Source organism: Squalius cephalus (assembly GCF_949319135.1).
Source record: "Squalius cephalus genome assembly, chromosome: 10".
Classification (NCBI taxonomy): domain Eukaryota; kingdom Metazoa; phylum Chordata; class Actinopteri; order Cypriniformes; family Leuciscidae; genus Squalius; species Squalius cephalus.
This window is the reverse complement of record NC_137131.1, coordinates 27,636,063-27,648,173: the sequence shown is the minus strand read 5'-3', so window position 1 is coordinate 27,648,173 and position 12,111 is coordinate 27,636,063. Positions and strand designations below refer to the sequence as shown.

The following is a 12,111-nucleotide window of genomic DNA, read 5'->3' as shown; positions in this document are numbered from 1 at the left end:
AAGAAAAATAAAACGTACTTAAATGTATCACGCAGCAGAAAGATGTCAATAAAACTACTAATTAATTTAACAAATTCCTAGTTTTTTTTGCCGATATTGTTGATGGTTCAATGTTGTTATTGACATCGGGTCACTTGTGAGATCACCAATATAGGTTATATCATCATATTGCCCAACCCTGAGATACTACCACAACAAAAAAGAGGTTTGAGTTCACACAAAGATCAGCTACAAGTTAGTAAAAATACTTTTTTTTTTACTGTGTTCAGGTTTTTATTTTGCTCTCAAAGTGCACCAGGTTGGTGTATATAAAGGTGCTCCAAGCGATGTCACGCGTTTTTTAGGCCTTTTTGTCACTTACAGCAAACATCTCACTATGTGCTAGCTGCCTGTCCCCTGAACACACTGTAAAAAAATGTAGACAAATGTAGTCTCTGTAGACAGCCCAGGCTCCTAAAACGGCAACAAAAACAAACTGGGCTAACCCGCACCACGAAACATGACAAACTGTTCCAGCCAATAACCGACAAGAAGGATTTGGGGGGTTAGTGCACGGATGAGGAGGGGGGAGGGTCTAGCTAGCCTCCATTTTGTTTGACAATACTTTGAACGTCAACAAGAAGTGACGTCACCCAACATCACTTAGAGCACCTTTAAAGGAGACATATCATGCTTTTAAATTGTTCCTTTTTACATATAAATCATACATTTGTAGTCTATATAAAGCGGAACTGCAATGCTTGGGTCTGAATTCCTCATTATTATAGCTCCACAAGCCCCCTTTCTACCCCTTTTCTGATGTGCGTCTGAGAGCAACTCGTTTTAGTGCGGTCTCTTTAAATACAATTGAGACACTTCATACCCCGCCCCCTCTCCAGGTTGCAGAGGTTCAACTCCACCCCGTTCGGCCATTTTTGTAGTCTGATAGCAGAGATAGGATTATCTAGCGGCACATAAACTTTTTATTCACACGTTATTAACAAAATGTCAACAACGGAAGACTTGTCCAGCCAGCCTTACATGTTCGAGCCAGAGTCGGAGCCGGAGCGAGATAAAAATGAAGACGACGAACCTGCAGAACAACGTCTTCATATGGATGTATCGCAATGGTGTGTTACTGTATTTATACATGAAACTTTGGTCTTCCAACCTTTTACCGCCGTCTCGATTTATTTTGATTAATATGTGCGAGGGAGAGAGAGCAAGACAGCGTCTAGTTTGGAGACGGTGATGTCTTGTTTACACTTTCGCCTCTCTGAAGAGAGAGAGTGAGCGCGCGCGACCGGGTCTCTCTCTCTGCTCGTTCTTTCAGTCAAACATGCGCCACAAGCGCGGCAGTTCATTTACATTAGACGGTGTAATGAAGCGTGTGGGTTACTACATCCAACAACCGAACATTTTAACTTACCCTCTCATAACTTCTGCATCCTTTAGCTTGGACTACAAAATTGCAGCGAGAAATAATAATGGCGGATTGCTCGAAGTGTTGGGCCGGAAGTCAATGTCCTTATTTGGCAGTTCCGCTGCAAATACTGTGACGTATTAGTTAAAAAAACGTCATAGATAACAGAAAAATCTGAACAGGTTGAAAAATATGACCAAAACAGAATATAAAGATATCAACGAAGCACCTGAAGAGAATAATTTAATCTTTTCTGTACTTCTAAACACTCCAAATATACAACAAAATGCATTTAAGGGCTAAAAAAGTGCATTTAGCATGATATGTCCCCTTTAACTTCAAAATATTCAATATGTTCTTTCGAGGGAGTATGCCCATGGCAGGGCTGAACGATTAATCGCACTTTCCATGTAATCGCATTTAAATCGAGATGGCTTATCGCGATGTAAAAATTACAAAGGCTGCGATTATTTTTTATGCGCAGTTTGTCATTGATGTACGGCTCTGTAAATGCTGCTCCGTCTGAAAGCACTGTGAGTTTGAGTCACTTATAATGTGAATTTGAAAAAACAACACGCGTCAAACATCTTTCCAAACACGAGAATCATTTATGAACCTCGTCCAACAACAGACAACATTTAATAACATGCATTTACTCCAAACTCACTTCATAACGACAGCTGAGCTCCTCCTCCTGTGAGATGATGTGCCTTCTTACACAGAATAAGGCAGTCGTGTATTTATAAGTCATGTTTAATCAAAGCTTTTCGATCTTCTGTTTATTCAGCTACAGCGATAGGGATTTCCTGGAATGATGCGCATTATTGTACTTCTGCAGTGGGGCATATTTATTGTGTTTGCATTAGAGCGCCCTCTGGCGTTCAAATGGGGCAATATTTACTACCAATCAGCCGCACTCCACTGACAAGCTGCGCATAAAATAATCGCAAATCGCGTGCGGTTTTGTTGCGATTAATCGTTCAGCCCTAGCCCACGGACAACCCGTCACGGTATGAGTTTCACCTACCACAGTCTCACAAAATTCTGTGGGAAACATTGCACTGGCTATAAAAAGGTGCACAAAGACAGACAATACCTCATGAAAAAAAGTGAAGGAAAACAATAGTCATTTACAACCTTGCCAATAAGTAGACATGGTCATACAATAATGATACAGTAAGAGTGCAACAAATGCATATAAATAAATAAATGAGAATAAAAGGAAGCACTGACTTGCACTTGTTAAAGGCCTCCATTGCAGATTTCCATTCCTGCAGCTCAAACTGAACCATTCCAGTAAGATAAGCAGTATAAGCCTGCGGAAAACATCAAACACACTTACAGCGGAACATCAATAACTATTAGTGGACATAAAAACATTGTGTAAAACATCTTGTGATGGTCTCCCTGAAATCACATTGCAAAAAAATTATCAAATCAAATGCATCTTTGACCAACCTGAGCCTCAAGTTTGGTCTTTGCGTCCACACGAGGACTTTCACACAGCTTCTCCAGCTTCTCCCCATGTTTGGCGGCCTTTCGCAGGCGAGCCAACAGATGAAAACGCTTTCGGGGCTCAGTGTTAGCTTCCTGTTTCAGCTGCATGGCATAACTCCATGCTCTTTCTGCTTCAATTAACACTAACAAGAGATGTCTGGAGTAGACACATATAGATAGGTAGAGGAGGAGAGACTAAGACAAAAGATAAAGCATCTTGCTTTAAGTGCACATTTTTTTAAGTGCTGAATTACCTGTTGTCTGAAAGCGTCTCCATAGTCACTTTCTTGCCAGTAAACTTGTGTCTATTGCCCATTTTAAAGCCCAGAGTCTTTCTCAATCGACGCAGTCGTCGGGAGCAATAACCCCTTTGGTGTCAGAAGAGAGGATCAACATTATTTCAAGACAACTTTGTTATTTAACTGACAAAAAAAGGTGTCCTTGCTACCTTCCCTCTGCCTTACCTGTAGCGCTGGTAATCTCCATGCCTAAGTCCATGCTGCTGCTGAGAGTCCTTAATGATCTGCAGAACTGAAGTCAGTGCTAAGGACAATAAACCCAGGACATTTCAATTCAAATACAGCATGCTAGGATTTTAATGTACTACCAAGAGTGTACACTGCAAGAAATGCATGTTAAAACGAGACAGTATAACACATCTCTCAGAAAAGGGCTTTCCATTAAATCATTATCCACCAAGTCATAATCCACTACTTTAATCAACACTCATAAATATTTATGAAAACCCTATTGAATCTCTTGATTATACAGAAAATATTTTTATACTCAGTACTTCTGAGATCAAGTGACACGTATCCCATTAGACCCCCGTAGCAGCCGCCCTCCACTAAACTGCTGCTTTAATGCTACTCTCCAGCACTAGATAACTGACACAGTGAGTTTAACATTGAGGATACTCTCCAGGCCAAGACTTCCGTCGATGCTGTTCTCTTTATTTTCCTCCATTGTCGATATTTTCACCTCATTCTGCCTCTCAGCGGCCATTTTTCAGCAAGCACACGTCTGATGAACCTTCAACCAGCGGATGAGGATAATCCGTCTTCTTCTTCCTTCTGTTGTGTCACAAACTAAATAGCATTACCGCCACCTACTGAGCTGTAGCACGAATAAAAAAAACTACATTCATGATACTATAAAAATATATTTTAGATAGGCTAACTGGTTGCTTAAGGGGTTATGTGCTTTATTTCTGTATCCACAGCGTGAATTTCTTTCCAAGCGAGTTTGATTGATTGGGACAGTTTAATTTCAGCCTTATGTAAAGTTTCTTGCCATAAATTAAAAACATCAGCCCAACACATAATACATTTCTATAATACTGAATATATTACCTATCCATTTGAACAGGAAACAAGTTTATATTGTGAAAGGACGTATGACATATACTTTTATGTAAACAGCAAAAAAAAAAAAAAAAAAAAAACCTTTGTTTTGGTAACATATGGGTGATTTTGAGACAGCATATCTTTTCATTGATTTGGGCTAGTAGTAAGCATATTGATTACACAAGTTAGTACATACTTTGATATAATTTCATATGCTAGACTTACCTTTTCTGTTCATCATTATTAAAAGAGTTTGTTTCTGTTAAACTTTACTTCTCAATGTTGATTAATTCATCCACAATTCATACAGTACAACACAACTGAGGTAAAAGGCGGATTTAACTCCAAAAGTCATTGAAAGGTGTAAACAAGTATTTAGAAAATGGTTCTCTATTCAAGGGTAATAATTTTCTTAATTAAAAAAGTAAGGCACTATCCCAATCACCCAAAACCATGCTGTCCCCCCATGGGACAAAATAAAACCATAGAAAATAGAAACATCATATTTATGTTTCCATCAAAAGTTTGTGTAAAATTGTAGTTGTGAGAATTTTATGACCTTATTATGAAAACTAGCAAAAGCTTAAAAGCATATTATGCATTTAAGGGTCAGCATCCTGTTTGATGCCTGCCGCCACCTACATGATGTCACACAAATGAGGATATCCAATTTTGATTATGAGGTCACAGCTAGGTCTCAGTAAAAAAGTTTATTTTTTAAGTTTATCTTACTCATTAGGCAAGAAAATAAACTCTGTATAGTTATATTGTCCCATTTGCCCTTATGTTCCAATCACCCTTAATGCCTACAGATTTTTTATTATATTACTGGTGACATCAATCTGACTTAATGGGTAGTAGTAAATAATTAAAGAAAGATGTGGCCAATTCACGCAGCCGATTTCAATGGCTACCCAGGTAATTTTGAGCAATTTTGGTTTTTCGGGTTCAAGAAGTTTTTTTGCGGTATTCATCACCATGGTTATTTAACGCTAACCTGCTCTGGAGCAAAGTCACTCCCCTTGTATCCAGTAGCAGCTCCTGACCGTAAATTTAGGCAGGGCAGATTATGGATTTTAGCGCTAGTTTATGATACATTTTTTGTAAACTTAATATATTCTAACCGCTGAACACATGCAGACACACTTTTGGCAAAGGTCTAACGTCCTTGCATTATTCAGCTTGAGGGTAGAGCTCTAATGTTGATTGACAGGCACACATAGGGCCCCTATCACACACACGGTGCAATGCAGTGGCAGGCGTGACACAAGTGTTTTTTGCTAGTTTCAGCTCGACGTAGTTATCATTTTCACATCCTGCGCCATGTTGTTTAAATAGCAAATGCATTTGCGCCCAGTTGTGCACCCATGGGAGTGCTGGTCTGAAAACGAGGAGTGTTCGGGCGCATTGTTGGTGCGTTGCTATTTTGAGGCAACTGAAATAGACTGCGCCATTGACCAACTGAAACCTGGTCTAAAGTCAATGGCACAATATTTTTTTGTTCTTTAAAGAGTACATTAGTAATATGCACCTATAGGCGGGTCCACAATTCCACCATGTAAATAGCGAATCTGCCATGGTGCGAGCGCAACTAGCTTTTAAAGGGAATGGGAGATGAGATTCTGATTGGTTTATTGCACGTTACGCCCAAAACACACCCATTACTCATTAAGAGAATAGGGACAACCCTTTTAGACCATGCGGCGGGCGCGCCGATAAATATTTCCCGTCATTAAACTAGCAAAAGTGGATTCAGACACGGCTTAAGTGCACTTGCACCTTGCGCTTTAGACCATACGCTTAGATCATTAAAATAGGGCCCATAGAATGCTGTCTTGGTATTTATTGCCTCAGAATGTTGTTTTAGAATGTTACAAGTTGTGGAGGAATTCCATTGAGGAAAAGAAAGTAATTACTATTCTCAGAACAAACACAATTCACATTCGCAAGTTTAAACTGTCATTAATTTGATACGAAGCACAGACATGCTGATATTAATTTATGCCTGTGATGTTTTCTCTATTAAATAAAAAGACTGTATGAATAAAGCTTGGGCAGTTTTCATCCAATTTAGGTGATTACGTGAAATTTGATAGTGCAGTATAATTCATCGTCAGAAAAGGGTAGGGTAATTTGGTTTTGACTTCCTCTGTAACAGAGTAAACATGTAGGCTATACCAAATTCAAATGAGCTTCATTCAAGATACTTTTGCATGTGACTTCATCTTATGTGTAGATTATTATTAAAGATTTAAATTTTATTTTACTACCTGATTAATAGTTAAAAATTGCCCATGTATAAGGAAAAAACAAATCCAAAGTGGTCATTTGGGTCCCCTTAGCATCCGAGTAGGCCCATATGCAATGTATCACATGTACTTGTGCAATATCAAAGCAATGCGACTCATGATGCGCAAGGGATCCATAACATCAAGTTTCTTTTTTTTTTTTACTCACACTGGACATTCTAAGAACATATATCAAACAATTTCAAGGACGTCATTCAAAATTCAAGCGCATTTCATGCCTAAAAAACAATGGTATTTTCCAACCTTTGCAAAATGTGAACTAACCCTAATTCTTTGATTATCTGGGCCAGATTTTTTTACCACTAAACTCCTACCATATAACATCAAAATAAACTCTGGGGCAAAGTCAAAGCGAGAGATATACAGTAGATATTAGTTAGCATGGTCAAAAATAAATGCAAACAGGATGGAACTGCTGATGATAAAGTTTAATATTAAATCTTATGTTTGTTTGTTTTTTCAAAATGGTATACACTAATAGTATTTTACATTAACAGAGAAACAATTTTGAAAGAGTTACATCACTCCCAACAGTTATCATATCACCACATTACAGTACTTTAAAATATGTATTGAGATTCAGATGATAAAAGTCAGATATTGTCTGAGGCAGATATGTATTTGAGCAGGTAGCATTTGATTTCTGAGATGTGCATGGTCTCTCTGATGGTGGTGTCTCTGTTACGGACCAGCAGAAGGCCGCTTTTTAGTGTGCTCTCACTGACCACCACTGTGAAGAGGACACCCATCTCATCATACCTGCAACATAAAGAAAACTTTCTCTCAACATTTATTTCATCATGAAAACTTTACTCAAAAGATTACTCAGAATTGTATAGAAAATAGATAGTCAGTTACTTTGTGTGTAAATTCTCCAGAGATAATGACATTGTGTCCAAGTATCCAGGCCATGTGGAAATTCCAACTTCAAGAAACTCTTGGAGTAAACCCTCACAAACCTTAAGAGAAACAATTGTCTTAAGGTCAGTCCATCTCAAGTGGTCCACAAATTTGTAAAGTTGGTTGCGTGACCATTTTTAATTTACCTTTTTGTTTTTTGAGTGATTACCTCTATGTTTTGGTATTGCAAAACCACCAGATTAGAGATTACAGATTTTGCACACTCTTGTTTCTTAGACTTTAACTTAGACAAAAAATTTGAGATTAGAATTTAAATCTAAATGTAATGATCAAGATTGCTAAAAGTTCCAGTTTTAGGGTCAATTTAAAATGGAGAGGGTTTGAGACTCTTTTTGTCACGTGTCACATTTGAGATTTCTCTTAATATAGCCTATATGTTGGCTAGAAATGGCATTTTATTGTAAAATACTGGTTATTTGTATTATTTGTTATACTTACATATTACATCTATTGATTCCAGTGGTGGAAAGTAACTAATTACAAATACTTTCGTTACAGTACTTTTTAGATTTTTAGATTGAGTATTGAGTATAATTAAATTGTGGTACTTTTACTTTTACTTGAGTAGAATTAAAATAAAGTATTCAACTTCGCTACATTTATTTTTCAGTACTTTGACAAAGGTGCCGACGGAGCAACAGAGCGAGCTTACATTTCACAAACACTTTTCAAACGACTGCGTGCGGTGGAGGCTGAGCCCTCAGCCCTGCGCTTCAGCCAATAACAGACAGTTCTGAAGCGCTTCAGCCAATAACAGACAGGTCTGACTCGGGTGCAAAACCAATCAAAACTTCCAGTTCAGCTGGGGGGCGGGGCGTTCAAACTGCGCTTTGACATTCAATCACTGGCGCTCGTGTTTAGAATCCGTATTGCTAACGTTTCAATATTTTATTGAAGTGAGCTATGCTCATATTCTGATTTTAAAATGTAATTGTGGCAACTCCTGAAATGGGTCATCCCATTGATATTACCAGAGCATTGAGCAGTTTTTTATTCATACTACATCTCTCTTTTTTATCGGAGCTTTCACTTAACCTTCTTTGCTTTCAAATATGAAATTATTCAAATAAAAACATTCAAATGATCTTACCTGTACTTACTTTTAAAGATTAGTAATAAAACATTTTCTCTTGACAACAGGGAAAGCTAGTATGTTTGCTTAGCATACCGTCAAAAACTACAATTTATGAGTTTAATATCATGTTTTGCTTCAAAATCAAAATTACTTGAAATTACTTCTGTGGTTTCATGTGTGAGAATATATTATTTTATTAAATTCTATAATACAGGCTATGTTGATTAGCATTGCATTAATGGGTTAGTTCACCCAAAAATGTCCTGGCTCCTCCAAGTTTTATAATGGCAGTGAATGGCTGGAAAAAATTTAAAACCCAAAAAAGTGCATCCATTCATGATAAAAAAAAAAAACTCCACATTGCTCCAGTGGGTTAATAAAGGCCTTCGGAAGCGAAGCCATGGGTTTTTGAAAAATACCCATATTTATAACTTTATAATCTAAAATAACTAGCTTCCGCCAGACGATCGTACGCATACTAAGCAAATTGACTTGCGCCACAAGAGTAACCTGTGACACATGTATGATGTAGAATGTAGGAGTATCGTAAGGTTAGACGCCTCTCGTGGTTTAAACAAATAGGGCTGTGCAACAAACTGAAGCTCCTCTTCTATAATATACGTTGTGCGTCGAGACAAGGGGTTAGTCTTCCATCCGAAAATCAATGTGTATGGTCGGTCGTCTGGCTGAAGCTAGTTATTTTAGATTATAAAGTTATAAATATGGGTATTTTCCTTACACAAACACATGGCTTCACTTCAGAAGGCCTTTATTAACCCCCTGGAGTAAAAGTGGAGCACTTTTATCATGGATGGGTGCACTTTTTTGGGCTTCAAATTTTCTCTAGCCATTCACTGCCATTATAAAGCTTGGAAGAGCCAGGACATTTTTTAATATAACTCTGATTGTATTTATCTGAAAGAAGAATGTCATATACACCTAGGATGGCTTGAGGGTGAATAAATCAGGGGCTAATTTTCCTTTTTTGGTGAACTATCCCTTTAAAGACATACATCATTCTTATGAAAATACCTAAGATATCGCTATCATGTGTTTGTCTTCATGTTTCTTCAGTCAAATGTCTCTATTTGCATGTTATTATATCCATATTGGCATTTCCTGAAACGCCATAAGTGAATCATTCTATGAATCTCACTTGTGGACTTTCTGCGCGAGGTATGAATCAGTGTGTACTGGGCTTCCAGTATGAATGAAACAGAATTGACATGAGAGTGTTTAGCGCTCCATATCGCTATCATCTCCCCATTTTGGGTAAAAATAGAAAAATAATACTAAAGTACTTTGTAACGTAGTTACTTGAGTAGTTTTTAAGCAAACTACTTATTTACTCTTACTTGAGTCATATTATTTTTCAGTACTTCTACTTGTACTCAAGTAAATTATTACTTAAGTAGCAATACTTTTACTTAAGTACAATTATTTAGTACTCTTTCCACCACTGATTGATTCTCAAAAAACAAAGTAGGCTTTTAACAAAATTTCTGCAAGCCCTAGCAAAGTAAATAATTAAGTTTTAAACCAATTCATTACAGTAATGATCTTCATTATTTATCTGAACGAAAATAAAAAAAGATGACTAAAAAAGGTGTGGTTTGCTAAAGGAAACAAAAAGTACAGGTGAAGAGGTGAGGAAAGGGGAGACGTGGAACTGAGTTGCTGAGCATTTTGCATGGAATAATTTGTGCTAGTCTTTGAAATGTAACCGTTATCGCTTGAGTTTCAACCCTTGTGGGTATTCACCAGAAAGATTGTGTTGGAATCTTTGGATGTACTCTGCTCAAGGAAGAGTTGAGGCACAAAACTCTTGCCAAAAAAAATTACAAAAATAAAATAAAATAAACCTAACAAACAAACAGAATACCAATGTTCAGCAGCACACCAAACGGGTTTGGTTGACTGCTTGCAAAATTATTTTAGAAAAGACATCCCTCTTTAAATAAAAAAAAGGAGGGATAAAACACTTTTTTCACACATTTAAAGCTCTCCTATCCATTCACACAGATTATAGGCCTAGAAATTATTTAAGGTGGCCACTCTACAATGCACACTATATTTACCTAGGTACAGGGTTTGATATGAACACCTACCAAATGCAGGTGAAAATCAACCATGTCTGGTAACACAATCAATTCAACAGCCAGTTTGGCATATTTTTCATATATATCCTCCTAAAGAAAAAAATTCTAATATATATTGTTTTTATAAGTGTACTCACACCAGCGGCACCACTCAGCATCTGTCAGGGTGCCCAACTGCTACTACAACTTTGTGGCTTAAATAAAATTTAATTCTATGCTTCAGAATTATTACAATATAGATCACACTTTCTCTAGAACACAATTTGTACTTTTTTTCAAAAACCTTCAAACTCATTGATGCCACTTTATTCTTTAAGTAAACTTTTGCCTGAATACTAGTGATTAGTTTCACTTTTTCGGACTGCCACCTTGAACTTGAGAACGCGAGTACAGAATGACACGTCCGGTGTGTGACTGTCCTAGTCGCTGTGCGGTGCTTCTTGTCTGGTATGTGAATGGAGTCCTAGCAAATGAGGCCACTGGAATGAGAACGGATTGTCTTTTTTTTATGGACGTCGATGGGAGAGAGGCTTCAACACTTAATTCAGTAAGCTCACTTTTGAGAGGAAATGACAGATCACTTTGTGAACTGACAGACTATTCGCTAATCTTCAAAATGTTACCACTAAACATGATCTTAAACTTTTGAACAGTAGTTTAGGTAATTATAAAAAGTGATTGTTTATCCCTCTATACCTGTCTAAGCTCTGAATTAGAGCCTCGTCCCATATCCAAAGCCACTTTCACTGGAGTTAAACTGGGATGCAGCTTTAAAACCTGAATAAAACAAAGAAACCCTGGTCAACTTCCCTGACATTTTTCCATTAAAAATTACATATTAAGCGTCATTTTCCAACCACTTATTAATGCTAAAAAAAATAGGGAAACTTAGCTTACTCACTGTCCTCTGATGAAGCTTCTGTTTGCTGTCAGTTTTTTTCAGCAGTTGAAGTGAGTTAAATAGGTAAGCCAGCATTCCTTGATCCACATTCACACTGACAGAGATGACATGAGGAACCACAGACTTTCTTCCATCTCTGCACTGAAAGTTACATGATCATAGCAGTCTTTAATAGATCGTTGTGAAATAACGATTTCTAGAAGAAAAAAAATTAAATTCATTTATACTACAAGTATACTGTTTTTCACTTTGAGTTACCCCTTGTGCATCATATATAATTCAGATCAAAGTTAGTAAAATTAATTTGACAAACTAAATTACACCTTAAAAAATCTTAAAAAGTTTTGCTCTGACCTGTAGATTGATGCAAGATCCTTGGTGAGTCTTTATCAGTTGTGTGTCCCCCAGGCTCCACAGTGTCTCCAGTGTCTCTGAGCCCCAGGGGAACTTATAAAGGATTTTAACACCATGAGATGTCCCCTCTTTCAGTTCGTCATCCACCACATTGCACATGCTGAAGTCAGACGGACCTAAAGCAAACTTCAGTAGGTGTTCAAGAAA

The 12,111-nt window shown here is 37.4% G+C and overlaps 2 protein-coding genes across 5 annotated transcripts in view; both read right to left on the bottom strand.

Moving 5' to 3' along the window:
• The window catches only part of srp68 (signal recognition particle 68), a 300,325-nt gene that overhangs the window by 99,652 nt on the left and 188,562 nt on the right, over nucleotides 1-12,111 (bottom strand). Inside the window, exons 2-6 of one of the 3 annotated variants that reach the window (XM_079882590.1) lie at nucleotides 3,817-3,933; nucleotides 3,364-3,430; nucleotides 3,154-3,267; nucleotides 2,861-3,056; nucleotides 2,636-2,718 (exon numbers count right to left, since the gene is read on the bottom strand). In XM_079882590.1, coding sequence (XP_079738716.1) covers nucleotides 2,636-2,718; nucleotides 2,861-3,056; nucleotides 3,154-3,267; nucleotides 3,364-3,430; nucleotides 3,817-3,904 — 548 coding nt within the window. In that variant the 5' untranslated portion in view covers nucleotides 3,905-3,933. Of the gene's footprint in view, nucleotides 1-2,635; nucleotides 2,719-2,860; nucleotides 3,057-3,153; nucleotides 3,268-3,363; nucleotides 3,443-3,692; nucleotides 3,985-12,111 lie in introns of those variants that run through there. The other 2 variants (XM_079882589.1, XM_079882591.1) reach the window with 2 other exon arrangements.
• Nucleotides 6,697-12,111, bottom strand: part of polg2 (polymerase (DNA directed), gamma 2, accessory subunit) — a 67,595-nt gene continuing 62,180 nt past the window's right edge. Inside the window, exons 4-8 of one of the 2 annotated variants that reach the window (XM_079882593.1) lie at nucleotides 11,905-12,090; nucleotides 11,551-11,691; nucleotides 11,346-11,426; nucleotides 7,413-7,513; nucleotides 6,697-7,313 (exon numbers count right to left, since the gene is read on the bottom strand). In XM_079882593.1, coding sequence (XP_079738719.1) covers nucleotides 7,148-7,313; nucleotides 7,413-7,513; nucleotides 11,346-11,426; nucleotides 11,551-11,691; nucleotides 11,905-12,090 — 675 coding nt within the window. In that variant the 3' untranslated portion in view covers nucleotides 6,697-7,147. Of the gene's footprint in view, nucleotides 7,314-7,412; nucleotides 7,514-10,607; nucleotides 11,129-11,345; nucleotides 11,427-11,550; nucleotides 11,692-11,904; nucleotides 12,091-12,111 lie in introns of those variants that run through there. The other variant, XM_079882594.1, reaches the window with a different exon arrangement.